At 46.4% G+C, this 17,835-nt stretch overlaps 1 protein-coding gene across 1 annotated transcript in view; it reads right to left on the bottom strand.

Annotated features, from left to right (window-relative positions):
- The window catches only part of vimr2 (vimentin-related 2), a 53,000-nt gene extending 36,290 nt beyond the window's left edge, over window positions 1–16,710 (bottom strand). The window contains exons 1-3 of the mRNA XM_067996725.1: window positions 16,616–16,710; window positions 5,634–5,769; window positions 4,819–4,968 (exon numbers count right to left, since the gene is read on the bottom strand). Of these exons, the coding sequence (XP_067852826.1) occupies window positions 4,819–4,968; window positions 5,634–5,769; window positions 16,616–16,710 (381 nt within the window). The remainder of the gene's footprint in view (window positions 1–4,818; window positions 4,969–5,633; window positions 5,770–16,615) is intronic.
- Between the last annotated feature and the right edge of the window lie 1,125 nt (window positions 16,711–17,835).

Here is a 17,835-nt window from a genome sequence, read left to right on the forward strand (position 1 = left end):
ATAATGAGGGGCATAGATAAGGTAGATAGTCAAAATCTTTTCCCAAAGGTAGGGGAGTCTATAACGAGGGGGCATAGATTTAAGGTGAGAGGGGAGAGATACAAAAGGGTGGTGAGTGTCTGGAACGAGCTGCCAGAGGCAGTAGTAGAGGCGGGTACAATTTTGTCTTTTAAAAAGCATTTGGACAGTTACATGGGTAAGATGGGTATAGAGGGATATGGGCCAAGTGCAGGCAATTGGGACTAGCTTAGTGGTATAAACTGGGCGACATGGACATGTTGGGCCAAAGGGCCTGTTTCCATGTTGTAAACTTCTATGATTCTATGATTCTAATAGCTGCCTCTGTGTCTCAGGGTATGCACAGCACCATTTTGTTTGCTGCACCAAGTGTTTCTGTTAAGGCAGGTGCTGGCAGCACTCTAAAGCTAGCGATTTAAAAAAATGTTTGTGTTGACCTCGTGTTTGCACGTTCAGTTTCATCCTGGTTGAATGGATATGTGATGATCTAGTTGTGAATACACTTCTAACTCTCCACAGGTTAGTTTGTGGGTGGGTGCCTAACTCATTGTTGGATCAAGTTGTAAGCATATGTATGATTCTCTGCAAGCTAATATGACTATGTATTAACCCTCTGATAACCTAATGGTGTGTTTGAGTCCTACTTCATTGTGGTCTACTACACTTTCAAACTCCCAACTGGCTAGCCTTTGGCCTTACATTTGCCACAGTACTTCTGCAGTGATCTACTCAATCACTCCCTCACCTCTGCCTTTGATGCTCTTGTCCCCAGTAAAACCCATGCTCTCTTCCAACCCTGGTCATCCCCTCGGTACAACCCCCATCTTCACTCCCTCAAGTCCAAGGGGTGCAGATTTGAGCGTATCTGGTACACAACTGGTTTAGTCATTTGTCACCAGATCTAGCTGGACCATATCAATCACTACTGGGTCCTGCTCTCCTTTGCCAAAACTGCTCACTACTCCAGGATCATCCTGCAATGCAAAGGTAAGCCCCAACTTCTTTTCTTCACTACCAACCATCTCCTTAAACCCCTCTCCCCTACTCCCTCCACCCTCACCTCCAACAACAAGTGCAAGGAGCTCTTCTGAAGCCACTGACAGATGATGGATATTAATGGGTTAAAATGGATTCAGAAAAACTGAATACAGTTCAAAGGGATTAAGCAGAGTGTTGTTCTAGGCATCCTCACCTATCATGTAACAGGATTCCACCGTATTTAACTAAAGGACTGTAGGCTGCCTGACTGGTGTCTAGCTGCAAGCTGTGAGCACCACCTGCTGGTTAAAGCCAGATGTACATTGGCAATGTGCCTATCAGCACTTAACAATTCATGATTCATATTCCAAATTTCATTTCTGATACTCCAGACTATTATTCATTGGTTGCAGTTCAGAAATTCTTGACAGCATTACCCATTCAAGCAATTGATTACCATAGACCATCAGTTAAAACAGATTTCAATCGAAAACCTGGCAACAACAACAATGTAAATTCATATTATGTCCTTAACGTTGTAAGACAAACACAATCCTTTACAGAGGCAAAAGGAAAAATGACACCAAGCCTAAGAATGAGATATTAGGAGTAGTGACCAAAAGCATGGTCAAAGAGGGTTAGGGTTAGGATTTTCAAAAAGGTCTTAAAGGACGAGAGGAAAGTGAAGAGGGGTTTAATGAGGGAATTCAAGAACATGAAGCCAAGGTGATTGAAGGCACAGCCGCCGATGATATAGCAAAGGAAGGGAAATCCACAAGAGGCTGGAATAAGGGGAAAGCAGAGATTGTGGGGAGGGGCGGGAGATGGGGGGAGGTGAGAGGCTGTACCACAGGAGAAGGTTACAGATGTAGGGGGTGGGAAAAAGGATGAGAATTTTGAATTTAAGGAGTTCGACAACCAGGAGGCAAGATAGGCCAACAAGCACAGGGGTGATGGATGAGTGGGACTTTGTGTGGAATAGGATATGTGCAGCAGAGGTTTGGATGTGCTGAAGTTTATGGATGGTGGAGGATGGGAGACTGGCCAAGAGAACATAGAATATCGAGTCTGGAAGTGAAATAAGTGTGGATGAGGGCCAAGGTAGGAGCAGAGGTGGAAGTTAGCTATCTTTATGGTGGAGAGGATACGGGATCAGAAGCTCAGCTTGGGGTCAAACAAGAAGTTGAAGTTGTGAACAGTTTCATTATGCCTGGTACAATGGCCAGGGAGGAGATGGAGTCAGTGGTAAGGATATGGATCTTAATGTTTAGCTGAAGAAAATTGTGACTCACCAAAGACTGGATGTCATACAAGCAGTGTAGAGGTGAAGGAGAAGTAGAGCTGGGAGTCATCAGTGTAATTGTGGAAGCTGACTCCATGGGGTAAATTTTAACTGAGAGCCAGGAAGGGAGTAGGGGGGATGTTTTCCAGGTGCAAAACCCAGAAGGTAACTTTGCAACCTTAATGAGGCACATCAATGGCACTTCCGAGTTTCGCGCCCGGCAGCCAGCCTGTTTGACAGGCAGGCTGGCTGTCGCCCAGGAAAGCCTACCGTAGCAGGCTGCAGCCGGGGATCAGAGGGAGGGATCATAGGCTGGGGAGAGGATGGGTGGGGGGGTGGGCCGGGGAGAAAATCAGGGGGGGTCAGGGAGAAGATCGGTGGGGGGGGGTTGCTGAGCAAGAGATTGAGTGGCTGAGGAAGAGATCGGGGGACTGAGAACAAGATCGGGGGTTGAGGAGGAGATTGAGGGGGTTGAGAAGAAGATCGGAAGTCGCTGGAAGTCGATTGAAGAGTCGAAGGTAGGTGGAGTCCACCATTGGCGGGGGGGAGGGGGGTCCACCATGGAGGTTGAGGGGAGGGGTTGTCAGCCGACTGTGGGGGTCCTGTTGGCCAGGTGAGCTTGTTGGGCCTGGATGAAACACTCCTGCTCCTCCGGGCCCACAAGCAGTGTAATAAAGGCACTCACCTCATGGATCCGGCCCTTCCTGCCAGCTTTCACCTCATGTGGAAACCCGAACAGGTAAGTTTGAATTAATTTTATTATTCCAATACGCAAAATATTAAGTACCCCAAGTATCTCAATGAGGTGCATTGACCTTTTAAGTATCGGCCCGCCGAATTTAAGTGGGGACGGGACTTCCTGGTGCATGCCCTCCACACGCAGACAAACCTGCCTGGGTTAAACCCAGATGTAGGTGTGTTGGAGCTGGGATGCCGTCCCTCTCTGAAAACAGAATATTTTTATTCCTCGCCCTTCCCCAACCCACCTGTTCTTGGGGGTTAAAATTTGCCTTCATGTCTTCCGATGATGTCATCGAGGGGAGTACGTGTAAGAGAGGGGATCAGGGATAGATCTTTGGGGGACGCCAAAGGTAACAATGCGAGGTTGGGAAGAGAAGCCATTAGGAGAGATGCTCTGCTATGCTTTAGGTCAATCAGATAAGTAAAAGTGGAACCAAGCAAGGTCAGTCCCACCGAGCCTGACAGAGGAAAGGCATTGGATATGGATGGTGTGATCGACCATGCCAGTGGTTGCAGAGAGGCTGGGGACAATGAGCAGCAATAATGTACCATGATCATAGGCACAGAGAATGTTGGTTATGACTTTCATTAGGCCGTTTCTGTGCTGTAGGATGGAAGGATTCCAATAGGGAATTGCGGAAAAGATGTTAGCTGACTAAGTTGTGAGGAAAGACTATCACCTCCCAGATCCATGCGTGATAACAAGTTCAAGAACTTTGGAGAGGGAAGGGAGGTTGTATGTGGGCGGTAGATTGCAAGGTCAGACAGTCAAGGATGGGTTTTTGAGGGGAGGTGACGACTGCAATTTTTAAAGGGAGGAGAGCAATGCCTGCAAGGATAAAACTATTTACAATATCAGCTAGCATGGGGTCCAGGAAATGAAATTGGGTGGTCAGCAGTTGAGAGTGAATGCAGTCGAGGGAGCAGGAGGTGCATTTAATGGACATGATAAGCTCAAACAGTGCATGAAGAGAGATAGAAGAGAGACTAGAGAGAGATGGGGGTTCAGGGCTAGGGTAGGAACAGGACTAGAGGAAGGTTGGCTTGGTGGACAAAGGCAAGAACAATGCAATTTAACCAATGTAATTACACAGACAGGTAAACTCTGATTTCAGGCTCAAATTAAAAGTCTGAAGACACCTACCTTATAAGAAGGACTAAGAAGGTAAGTGCTTACTCTTACATGTACCCCAGTTAAATAAAAAAAATCCCAATACTGCCCTCTCCTGAAACCAGTGACATCTGTAGGAGTACAGTTCCACATGTGCCAACCCTCACTGCCCAAGTGGTCATTTTTAATGTGTGGACCTGGACAGTGAGCAGGTTTGCCGAGGCCAATCCTATCCCCACTCAATATCCATACGTGATGCACTTTCCCACAGGGCTCAGCAGATAATGATCAAGACTGATTTTCTCATTCCCTAGCCCTGTAAGCAATGATGCCAATTGTAATAGCCCACCTGCTGCCCTAGGTGAGATCGGCTAAACGTGCACAAAAGGGGAATCAGATCTGGAACTTTCTGGTCTATATATCTGCCTACTAGATCATCAGGGAAGATGTATCTTTTTTAATTCAATTGTCAAAAGTGTACATTTACATATATATTTTATGAAGTCATTGTACATTTTGATTGCATGATGCATGCAGTTGGAGTGCACATCCAGGTTTTTTTGGCACTAGGAGCAGTGTGGATCAAGGAGTCGAAGAAACTTGTTTGGTCTTGCTTTTGGAGGAATAATTAACTCAGTGGATCAGGGAAGGAGGGCCATCTTGCCATTGTTCATGTCCTATGACTTACCTTTTCTTTTCTCAGTTTCTCCGCTATTGCACTCAGGGCAGGGGCTTCCTGCCTTAGAATTTGTCCAGCACCAACAAACTGCTCCTGCCTTGCCCAAATTTCTTCAATTTGTTGTTCAAAAATCTCATTCTCTTCTTCCAGAGAGCGTCCCTGTTTGAATCAATAGAGGTGATCAATTGGATTTCTAACCTGAACAATGGTCGGGTACATTACCTGCTTCATTAAGAAGACATTTATTCTTGCAGTACAGTATTTGACTGCCAATCAGAGGCCCGTGTAGCTCCAGCAATAGGGGATTGGGTTTCCATTCAGAGGGCATGGAAGCTCTTGCACTATAATATTGAAGACCCATTCAGAGCCAACCAGTAAAATGGATTTAATTCACAGGATACAGCTTCAAATTCCAGTCTAAAATAACATTCATTTATTCTCTGTGAGAAGATTTCCTGGGACTCAATGTAGTTCCCTCTCCTCTTCTTGTAATACAGTGAAAGGAAGCAAAATCAATGCAATTAGGAGGTGAAACAATCTCAGCAATACAAGAGAAAGTAAAAGGGTTCTATTAAACTATAGGGCAAACAGTTCCATTCAAACTATTAATTCGGTAGTGGGTTTGATTCTCCTTCCTGTAGGAAGTGGCACATTTGAAACTAGGCACTGTAGCACAGGCCGATGTCCCATCACTCTGCGGTGCAGAATGTCGGAGCATTACTGAAAATGACCCTCGAGCTTTTAGAAATCTGTCAAACACAACAATACAAAGTCAGGTGAATGGGGCAATACAACAGATAAAATATTTCCTGCACAAAACTTACACGCTCAATGAATTGGACAAGGCGATCGTTGAGCGCTGCTATCTGACTCTGGTCCTTCCGACACTCACTAAGGTACCTCTTGTTAACTGCACTCACACTTTGGAAGTCCACTTCTTCATCATCCAGGTAATCTTCCCTGTGAAAATGGAGATAAAGGATCTAATTAACTTTCTATCAAAATTAATCCTTAAAGGGGAAGGAAAGTGTAAACAGAATACTTTTGTTCAAATATTTCTTCAACTATTTTTAAAATGTTGGTGTTAGTTTTGGCATGGAGATCGTTATGTAGGGTCTCTTTCTCTGCTCAGTCACTGGGCTCAATTTTACCGTCGGGTTTCCTGTGGGTTTCCAGCGGGCGGGCCCCGAAAATCCCGATATCCAGTCACGTGACGGGATCCCGCCACGATCCCGCCCACTTCCGGGTTCCCCGATGATGTGCGGGGGTGCGTGCGTGGCCTCCGCTGGTGGGAATCCCGCAGGCAATTAAAGCCAGCGGGATGCCACTTGAGGTTATTTATTTCGCTTGTTCAGGACATTAACTGACCTGATTAAGGGACTGTGTGTGATTTTGGGGAAACATGGGACTGTTTCACACACTGGGGGAAACAGTCTTAGTTGAACTGGACATGTTGCAGCCGTCAGCCTGTGGCAGCTGCAAAGGTCCATTTGACAGGTGGGGGGGGGGGAGACCCTCACCCATTGTAGGAGGCCGCTCTGTCACTTGGGACAACGTTTGGCCTCCACCACCCCCCTCCGGACGGTCAAAGTGACCAACCTGCACACTCACCCCGGGGTCCGGAGACATGTGTCTACCTTGCGGACCCCCTCAGATGTACATCTTGCGGATGGGAGCCGCCGTAGCTGCAGTCATGACCCCCTCGGAGGGCGAACAACATCACCAGCCTCGCCATCCACGCCGTCCACCTCTGACACGTGGAGCTCCACAACAGAGTGCTGTGACACATCCACCTGTACAGCAGGAGGGAGGGCTACCGCAGAGAGAGACGCGTCGCAGAGGGCACTACCCTCGCCACAGGGTCCACAGACCGAGGCGCAGCTCCCCGGACCTCTCCGAGCAGCAGTGCACATGGAGGCGCAGATTCACTCGACATGTAGTCGTCGAGATCTGCAGGCTCTTTCATGCCGAGCTGCTCCTGGCTGGCCCCAGCACCATCTGCTTACCTGTCGCTGCCAAAGTCACCACTGCCCTCCACAACTTCTCCACCGCATCCTTCCAGGGTGCAGCCGGGTACACCGCCGATGTCTCTCATTCGTCTGCGCGGAAGAGCCCTGCAAATACACCTGCACCTACTCTGCAGTAACACAATGGGTGGCATCAGTTGTGGGTCCTCATAGTGATACCCAGGAGTGGGTATTATTGCACACAACAGACAGGATTCGCGGAGACATGGCAGTAGTGGTGCCAATATAATATGTAATGTGCGTTGGTCAGAAATTCAATACAAGTAACAACCATGACAAACCCTCAAACACCCTTGTGCATCCCCGTCATGCTCATGACACGTTTGCCTTACGCTGCCTACTGCACATATGTGATGCATGCCCTGTGGCTGCAGCACAGGTAGTGGCAGGTTGAGTGAGGCTGGCCATGAGAGAGATGCACGAGAGGGTGAGTATGAGATAGAGCCATGAGATTGTATGAGGATTGGGTTGAGTGGTAGTGGCGGGATGAGTACTGGCGAGGTGAGTAGGTGCAGGTAAGATGAGGATGGGGTTTGAGTGGGTATGAGGGGTGATGTGACAGAGTAGTGTTGGCGGTGCCGAAGGAGATGTGGGGTGGGGGCGGTGTTGTGGCAGACGGAGTGTAGGGGAAAGAGTAAGTGTTCTCACTGTGGCTGACCTACTGCGGTCATTGGAGCGCCTCCTGCACTGTATGCAGGTGGGCGATATGTTGGTGGTGCAGGTGACCCCCTCTGCCACCTCGAGCCAGGCCTTCTTGGTGGCAGAGGCAGGCCGCTTCCTCCCGCCCGCCGGGTGGAAGATCTCTGTCCTCCCCCTCCTCCTCACCCCATCTGATGATACCTGGGGTGAGGCATCATTAAACTGGGAGCAGCCTTCCCCCTGGGCTGCTCCATGCTGTAATTTGTTCCATTGGTTGCAGCATCTGTCAGTGGAGGACTGCCCCTTTAACTAGAGAGCCTCCAGCTGACAGATCGTACTGCGCATGCGCAGCCCGCCCGACGCGCAGACCAGCAGCGCGGAGCCCGGAGGAGCAGGTAAATGATTCCAATTAGTGGTTTGCCTGCTACGATCGCGCGGGCAACCCACTAATTTCACCGGGCGCGGAGGCCACGCACCCGAAACCCAACCCGCCGGAAACCCGCAGGCCTGCTAAAATCAGGCCCACTGTGTCAATGTCAATTAGGGGAGTTGCTCCATTGCAATAACTAGGGGCACAGCGGAGGGTCATTCCGGGGCTGACTGACCCCAGAAAACCACACTGCAGGAAGGAGGTTTATCCATTATCAGTGTACTCAGCTATAACTATTCAAGGGTGCAAGTTTGTCCCCCACACTTTGCATTCCCAATTTTGACTGAATTTTAGGGCAACTGATAAATGCAAGTGATACACTTTCTGACCTATCAAATATCATTCATTTGGAGTAAAAGTTTAATTCATTTAATGTAATTCACTCCTAAAAGCAAACAGCTCACATACAAGTCAACCCATAACACTCAGAGACGCTAACGCAGCTCCAAAATATCTGGTAACTCAAAATCAATCTACAATTCAAAAACAATACTGAATAAAAGCTGAATAAATATGACCAAGGCTTTCAAGGCTGAATAAATAACATTTATTTTTATTCGGAGTGCAGAGGGATATGAACTTTTCATGACTTCAACTGCAGCATTACCCAATATTCCATCAGTTGCATTATATAGGGAAAAAACTGAAGTAAAGTAAAGTGTAATTTTTGCAGTGGTGGTTTTAGATATTTTTGAAAGGGAAAGTGACCTCTGATAGTGTAAAATTTATTTCAAAAAGGGTTCTGGAGGCCTGATCCCAAAGGAATTTTAATTTTTTTACACTTTTTTTGTATATTTCAATCTTCTGATTACTCTTTTAATGTGTGTCTACATATTCTTATTTCCATCCCAGTAAATCCCTCCCCCTTTCTCCCTGTAGGATATATCTTTGGTCACCTTCTCCAAAGGGTAAGCAGAGCACACAGCAAGGTTCCACAAAGAGCAAATGAGATAAATAACATCAATCTGTGGTATTAGTTGAAGGACGAATGTTGGTCAGGACACCAAGAGAACATCCTGCTCTTCTTCGAATAGTGCCAATACTTTCTCACCCGCTGACTGTAACTAGTGGGAGGCTCCACAGAACCAACAGAACAAGCACTGCTTTAAACCCACTGCACACCATTTCATCAATCACATCTTGTCTAGGCTAAAATCAATATGAAGGTGAAGTGGGTTTAGATTCCACTCCCAATCGACAACGTATTTCCACTTTGATTGTTATTTCTTTTGCCAATGATCAGCTTGCGTTCAAACTGCATTGTTCAAAAGCAGTAGGCTTTGCTTTTTTGGAGGAAATGAAACAGATGATCCAAAAAAGAAAAAAGGATGATTTTTTTCCCCCTGTTATTCTCTGCTTGGATTAAAATCCAAAAGAAACTTTTTCTATGACAGAAAGTTTCATACTGAAAACATTTGAACTCACCCTCACTGTAAAGAGGGGAGGGTGAAATTAGCAGTTTCGATGACCACAACAGCGTGACTAAGATTGAAAAAGCAAACAGTTTGTGTGAAAGGGTTGATGGTTGGTAACTATGAGCTCAATTTGTTGTAAGGTTCATGATCAAAATGAATCTCTCTCATTCATTTTGATCATGAATCTTACCCCTGCCACTTTCCTGTTGTTGCCTGCTCTGAAGTGTTTTATCAGCATAATCAGGATAAATTGTCAGGCTTTTACATGCCTGATAGTAGAGGGCTACAGACAGTGGTGGACATCAGCACAGGCATTCAAGCAGGTTTGCAGCCCATTTGCTTGGTTGGGGAATGGTGCATCACACAGAGAAACCCAACGGAGAAGAAAATATATATTTCAAAATAGTGGCAGGGATGTGGTCACAGGTTTACTTACAAGAAGAGTGCTTACATTTCTTAAGGAAGAGAAGCAAAGTATAATATTTACACTGCCTGCATTCTAAACTAATTGGTACTCTAATAGACAATGGGGGAAAAATTGGATAGGGCCTGTTTTTGGGCGGGAGCAGCACGATCCGCTATTACCCCGCGCCCAATGGTCCCTGCGCAGACAGGACGAGATTTTCGTCAGGCCTGAGGACTCACTGCAATCAGCATTGGAAATGAGCGTTGAATGAGCATTCCTTGCAATTTACACTTTCCACCAGCAGGGGGAGCTCCAAACTCTTAAAGGCAGGCTGTCTGTTAGAAATCTCTTAAAGGTAGCTGATACCTGTTATTTGCTGAATATAACAGCCTGCTGTCTGCACAGAATCTCAACGGAGATCAGACATTGCACACGTAAAGCACAGATGCAAGTCCCATCCCTATGTTTGCATACTGATGAGTTATGTTAAAACATTGAATAAAGGTTGTGCACCACAAAATCCCACATCCACCAATCTGCATGCCAAACCTCACCAATCTGTTGATCTGAGAGTCCGTACAGCAAGGTTCTCTGTGATGCACCAGAGGCCTTGGTGCAAGAGGTGGACAGAAGGAGGGGCATCCTATATCCGTGGGGGGTGGGGGGGAGCAAGAGGCCCTCCAGACATACACCCAAAAGGCAGTGAGAGGCAGTAGGGGATGAAGTCAATGCCAGGAGCACAGCATCATGAACATTAATGCAGTACAGGAAGAAGTTCAATGCTTTGACATGAGTGGTCAAGGTGAGTGAGGTCAACTGTCAAGTGGCGTCTCCTACCAACTGCACCATGAGCCGCATCCACTCCTGCACGCACTAAACCCCACAACACCCACCTACCAACAAACTCTTTCCATCAGAATTCAACTCTTCAAATCAGATGCTTCCTCTCACTCTCACACATTGCTACTGTTGCAAGCTGCCAAACCACAACTCACAGGCCACACACACTGGCAGCTATTCAGAAATGACAGGCACATTGCCCAGAACCACATCCCGCTTTCTTGCAGGAGAAGGTAGCGCATATCAGTAGGCAGCAAGTGGCAGCGGTATTCAGCCCCTCGAGCATGTTCCACCATTCATTGAGCTCATAATGGAGCTGTGACCTAATTCCATATTTCTGCCTTAGTCCCATATCCCTTAATATCTTTGGTTCACAGAAGTCTATCAATGTCATATTTAGAATTCACAATTGAGCCAGCATCAACTGCCGTTTGCAGAAGAGCTTCCCAAACTTCTCCCAACCTTTTCATGTAGAAGCATTTCCTAACTTCACTCCTGCATGTCCTGGCTCTAAATATTAGGCTATGTCCCTGCGTCCTCATATTCAAAAACAGTTGTAAATGTGTGGGCAGCCAGAAGTAATAATCCAGCCACTAACCTGTAAATCCTGCATAGTTCCTTTAAAAAGCGCTGGTAGGGAGTCCTCCAGGCACTCTAAGACACGTTCAGATGGTCGAGGTTAAGATTGTGCGTTGAGTTGAGCGTTAAGTCCCAAAATCATGTGTATCACTTTAATCAGCGTTGTACACTGATTAAAGCCATTTTCTCCCTACTTGACATGATTCCAGCATGCGTTACCTGCGCCTGCGCTAACTCCTATACCAAGATGCGTCCGGCGCATGTCACGCTGGAAACATGCGTGCGCATCCAAGATGTCATCTTGGATGTCAGAGAGGCCGTGTAGCGCCGAAATAACGGGTGTTACGCGGCCCAATTTAGCGCCCAATATACTAACATATTTAGGTAAATAATTAATAGGTTCAAGTTTGTATAGGCTGGAATCAGATTTAGAAGTGTAAAATGTATGTAGTGACTGCAATACTAAGCAATTAAATGTGATTGACCTTTATACTCATAATACAGTAGATTACATTTAAACATATCGTTTGTAACTGTACACAGGTAATGGGGCATCTACCCAACTGATTAATTCCAACGGAGAGGTATGGATCTAGCATCCATTTGGGAAACAACCACTTTGATTGTACTCTTTATAAGAATTGTAAACAATTTTACAACACCAAGTTATAGTCCAGCAATTTTATTTTAAATTCACAAGCTTTCGGAGGCTTCCCCCTTCGTCAGGTGAACGATGTGAAATGAAATCCTCGAAATGAAATCGCATTTATAATTCACAGAACAATGCTTGGTGAGTACAGACAGTTTTTTCAACTGCCCGTTGCCAAGGCAATCAGTGTGCAGACAGACAGGTGTTACCTGCCAGGTCTCACAGAATATACAAATCACCAAAAAAAAAACAACAAACAAAAAAAAAACAGAGATAGAGAGGTAGAAACATAGAAAAGACAGCAACTGACCCGTTATATTAAAAACAGATAACATTTGTTCGCTGGTGGGGTAACGTGTAGCGTGACATGAACCCAAGATCCCGGTTGAGGCCGTCCTCATGGGTGCGGAACTTGGCTATCAATTTCTGCTCGACGATTTTGCGTTGTCGTGTGTCTCGAAGGCCGCCTTGGAGAACGCTTACCCGAAGGTCGGTGGATGAATGTCCATGACTGCTGAAGTGTTCCCCGACTGGGAGGGAACCCTCCCGTTTGGCGATTGTTGCGCGGTGTCCGTTCATCCGTTGTCGCAGCGTCTGCATGGTCTCGCCAATGTACCATGCTCTGGGGCATCCTTTCCTGCAACGTATGAGGTAGACAACGTTGGCCGAGTCACAGGAGTATGAACCATGCACCTGGTGGGTGGTGTCCTCTCGTGTGATGGTGGTATCTGTGTCGATGATCTGGCATGTCTTGCAGAGGTTACCGTGGCAGGGTTGTGTGGTGTCGTGGACGCTGTTCTCTTGAAAGCTAGGTAATTTGCTGCGAACGATGGTCTGTTTGAGGTTGGGTGGCTGTTTAAAGGCGAGTAGTGGAGGTGTGGGGATGGCCATAGCGAGGTGTTTGTCCTCATTGATGACATGTTGAAGGCTGCGGAGAACATGGCGTAGTTTCTCCGCTCCGGGGAAGTACTGGACGACAAAGGGTACTCTGTTGGTTGCGTCCCATGTTAGTCTCCTGAGGAGGTCTATGCGATTTTTTGCTGTGGCCCGTCGGAACTGTCGATCGATGAGTCGAGCGTCATATCCCGTTCTTACTAGGGCGTCTTTCAGCGTCTGTAGGTGTCCATCCCGTTCCTCCTCGTCTGAGCAGACCCTGTGTATTCGCAGGGCCTGTCCATAGGGGATGGCCTCTTTGACGTGGTTAGGGTGGAAGCTGGAAAAGTGGAGCATCGTGAGGTTGTCCGTGGGCTTGCGGTAGAGTGAGGTGCTGAGGTGCCCGTCTTTGATGGAGATTCGTGTGTCCAAGAACACACGAATCTCCATCAAAGACGGGCACCTCAGCACCTCACTCTACCGCAAGCCCACGGACAACCTCACGATGCTCCACTTTTCCAGCTTCCACCCTAACCACGTCAAAGAGGCCATCCCCTATGGACAGGCCCTGCGAATACACAGGGTCTGCTCAGACGAGGAGGAACGGGATGGACACCTACAGACGCTGAAAGACGCCCTAGTAAGAACGGGATATGACGCTCGACTCATCGATCGACAGTTCCGACGGGCCACAGCAAAAAATCGCATAGACCTCCTCAGGAGACTAACACGGGACGCAACCAACAGAGTACCCTTTGTCGTCCAGTACTTCCCCGGAGCGGAGAAACTACGCCATGTTCTCCGCAGCCTTCAACATGTCATCAATGAGGACAAACACCTCGCTATGGCCATCCCCACACCTCCACTACTCGCCTTTAAACAGCCACCCAACCTCAAACAGACCATCGTTCGCAGCAAATTACCTAGCTTTCAAGAGAACAGCGTCCACGACACCACACAACCCTGCCACGGTAACCTCTGCAAGACATGCCAGATCATCGACACAGATACCACCATCACACGAGAGGACACCACCCACCAGGTGCATGGTTCATACTCCTGTGACTCGGCCAACGTTGTCTACCTCATACGTTGCAGGAAAGGATGCCCCAGAGCATGGTACATTGGCGAGACCATGCAGACGCTGCGACAACGGATGAACGGACACCGCGCAACAATCGCCAAACGGGAGGGTTCCCTCCCAGTCGGGGAACACTTCAGCAGTCATGGACATTCATCCACCGACCTTCGGGTAAGCGTTCTCCAAGGCGGCCTTCGAGACACACGACAACGCAAAATCGTCGAGCAGAAATTGATAGCCAAGTTCCGCACCCATGAGGACGGCCTCAACCGGGATCTTGGGTTCATGTCACGCTACACGTTACCCCACCAGCGAACAAATGTTATCTGTTTTTAATATAACGGTTGCTGTCTTTTCTATGTTTCTACCTCTCTATCTCTGTTTTTTTTTTGTTTGTTGTTTTTTTTTTGGTGATTTGTATATTCTGTGAGACCTGGCAGGTAACACCTGTCTGTCTGCACACTGATTGCCTTGGCAACGGGCAGTTGAAAAAACTGTCTGTACTCACCAAGCATTGTTCTGTGAATTATAAATGCGATTTCATTTCGAGGATTTCATTTCACATCGTTCACCTGACGAAGGGGGAAGCCTCCGAAAGCTTGTGAATTTAAAATAAAATTGCTGGACTATAACTTGGTGTTGTAAAATTGTTTACAATTGTCAACCCCAGTCCATCACCGGCATCTCCACATCTTTATAAGAAAACATCTACTTTTCCATGTTACTGATAAAAACTAGTCTCTCTTTTTCCTATTAGAAAAAATAGTAACTAACCATATTTAGAATTGTCTGCATTATACTATAACTGGAAATTTAAGTGTCCAGCCATCCTGGGACTCAAACCCATGGCCTGAGCGATGGGAAGGGACACTATTGTTTAAAGCTTGTGAATTCTTATGGAAATAGTGTATATTCCATTTTATTTTTGAATTGAATATCCCCATTTGTTATATGTACTAACCAAACATGGATAGCTCAAGAGAATATGAAAATTTAAATAGGTTTTTTTGTTTAACAAAAGGAAAGAAAAAGTTTCTTTTGAAACAGGAATGCACTATCAGGACTTATAACCCCTGATTTTGCAATATTGAACACTCTGAGTATGCAGATGCCCATAACACTGCTCCCCTTTGATGCTGAAGAGTTGAAGGTGCTGCTGCACGAGTTGCACCAAAGGAGGGTAACCTTATTTGGAGGCTGAAGGCCAGGCTCTAGGAGAGCCCAGGTTCCAGCTGCATGGAAGGAGGTCACTGACTGAGTCAATGGTGGCACCCAACTACCTTGCGCCTGGCTGCAAAATGAGGACAATGATTTTTGCTGTCAGGAAGAAAGAAAAGTTAACTGTGCTCCTCATTTTTGCCCACACCCATCCATCACAGTACAACTCCCATCTAATATGTATGGCACTTGCATATTGCTAACTGAATACTGTATGGCCCGCTACACATTGTAGCAATCACACTCCAATCCAATGTCTTCTCTTGTATTATTTGGTTATTCTTGAGGGTCTGGAAATAAAAGCAGCTAATTATTACCACACCAATTTAAGTGTTTATTCGGACATAACACCATCCTCTCTTGGGGGTGGCAATATTAAGCAATGTACACAACTATTGCTCTTTTTGCACACACTATTTCATTGTCATTAAGCTTCATGATATACTTTCCTTGTAGGTGGAGTGGCACCAAGGATCAGCAAATAGACACTGAGGAGTTCAAGCTAAGAAGTCTTCTCTGCTATTTGGGGCTTTTTAGTGGGATAAGTAGTCATAGATGCAGAGGATAACCTTCTTCTCGTAGGAGCCATTGATTTTGACCCTACCTGTCCGGTGGAAACCGTCGTGGGTGTGGGTGGGGGGAGTGGGCAGTTGAAAATGAGCCGGTTACTTACCCACTCGGAGCATGCCCCTTTTTCACCATTTACTATTTTAACCTGCAAGTGGATGAAGCAAGTGGCGGCCTCAAATTTATGCAATTCACTGTTCTGTGGCATCAATAGAACCCCAATTGCATTTTAACCCAGGCATGATCGGGTTTCCCACCAGGTTGAAGCAGGTCTGCAGACAGAAGAGGGCAACTCCAAGGCACCTCCAGCCCCAAAAGAAAAACCATGGCCTCACCTGCCCTGAGCTCTCCCCCCGCCACCACCCCCCCCCCCCCACCCTTCCCTCCCACGAGCCTCCTGAAATCTTCTCCATGCCACTTACCTGCAATCCAGCGGCCGATCAAGGGCCGCCCAATCTTTCCCTTACAGCTGCCACTATGTGCCCTCTTCCTGCCCTGAACAGGCAGGAAGTAGACCGGTGACATTTAAATAAGGCCTGGGATTTAAAATACCCCAGACCTGACACTTAGGCCAACAAGTGTGACTTGACTGTTTTGCAAATCTACTTTTTTGACCCTTCCTTCACCAGAGGAACAAAGCTTCTAATAGCATGAATGTCTCATGATGAGGCCAAATGTTTCCATTTCAAACAAAAATGTTTCTTCTTTTCATAGAATTGCTTGGTTTTAATTAAGGTCCTCAGTTCTCTGCGATTCTGCAGTGGAGGAAAGCGCTCTGGAATTTTACCCCATTGTCGAATTTCTTCCCAGCCGTAGTTTTCCCTTGTTTTCTTTTCCCAGTTTCCCCCATTGTACTTGGAACCAATACCTGGTGTATCAATGATGTGGAGATGCCGGTGATGGACTGGGGTGGACAAATGTAAGGAATCTTACAACACCAGGTTATAGTCCAACAAATTTATTTTAAAATCACAAGCTTTCGGAGATTTTCCCCTTCGTCAGATGAAGGGGATAATCTCCGAAAGCTTGTGATTTTAAAATAAATTTGTTGGACTATAACCTGGTGTTGTAAGATTCCTTACATTGGTGTATCAATGTCAAGGGTCCTGAATCCAAATGGTGTCAGTCCACAATATCCAGATTCCGATGGATTTATAGCTTGCTCGTTACCATGCATAGGGATTATGTAGTCCTATAGGTCTCAGCTCCTTACCAACACGGTATTACAGAAAATCTGAGTCATTTAAGGCAGATATGAGGAGAAATTTTTTCTCTCAGAGGGTCGTGAGTCTGTGGAACTCCCTTCCCCAGAGAGTGGTAGAGGCAGGGTCATTGAATATTTTTAAGGCTGAATTAGATAGATTCCTGATTAACAAGAGAGTCAAAGGTTATAGTAGATAGACGGGAAAGTAAGTAGTAGGTAGAAGGGTTGAGGTCACAATCAGATCAGCCACGATCTTATCAAATGGCAGAGCAGGCTCTAGGAGCCGAATGGCCTACTCCTGCTCTTAATTTGTATGTTCGTATGTACGTATGTTTGTATGTAAAACAAGTCAGCTTTATTCACCCATGGCAATTGTGTCTTTAAGTGCAAAGATGAACAAAACAGTAACAGGGATTACTTTCCAGTACATACCTTCTCACTCTCAGTTCCTTCCTCTCTCGACTGAACTACTTCCCTGCCTTTTATCCTTACAGGCTGGAAGTCATTCCTGTTTAAAGGCAATTAAGGGCAACCATTTCTTAAAGCTATACTGCCTTGCCTTGGTCATTCTGACATTTTATATGACTTCCTAAAGTTGTACCCCTATCGCCGTTACAGAGCTCTCAAAAGCCTATGGCTCACATATTGTCCTTCTCTCTCTGTTACATTAGGTATATAATTTCCGTGGGAGGTTCTCTGAGCTCCCGCTGTAACTTCGGTAGAAGATCAGCATGAATCCCAGAAAAACAGCGGAAATGGCAGTTTTTCAGGGGTTTTTGCTGATCTTCCACTGAAGTTACAGCAGATCAGAAGAACCCCCCCCCCCCCCAACGGAAATTACTGCCTTAAAATATTATTATACTAGGATTAAGGCATCCCCAAGCTCTGTATAGACATGCCATAGAATTTGGTTGGGCCTGCTACTGAAATGGGCCCTGATGCGCTGCAGAATTCCTGATTTTAATATGTAGATGTCTGCCAGACTCTCAGGAAAATTCTTTTGATACATTTTGCCAACTGTATTGTTCAGCTTTGCAAGGATCTATGGCAGAAACCTGTTAATAGATTCAAACAAAATGCCTCGAGGAAAATTATCAG

This window comes from Heptranchias perlo, chromosome 15 (assembly GCF_035084215.1).
Source record: "Heptranchias perlo isolate sHepPer1 chromosome 15, sHepPer1.hap1, whole genome shotgun sequence".
In the NCBI taxonomy this organism is placed as follows: Eukaryota; Metazoa; Chordata; class Chondrichthyes; order Hexanchiformes; family Hexanchidae; genus Heptranchias; species Heptranchias perlo.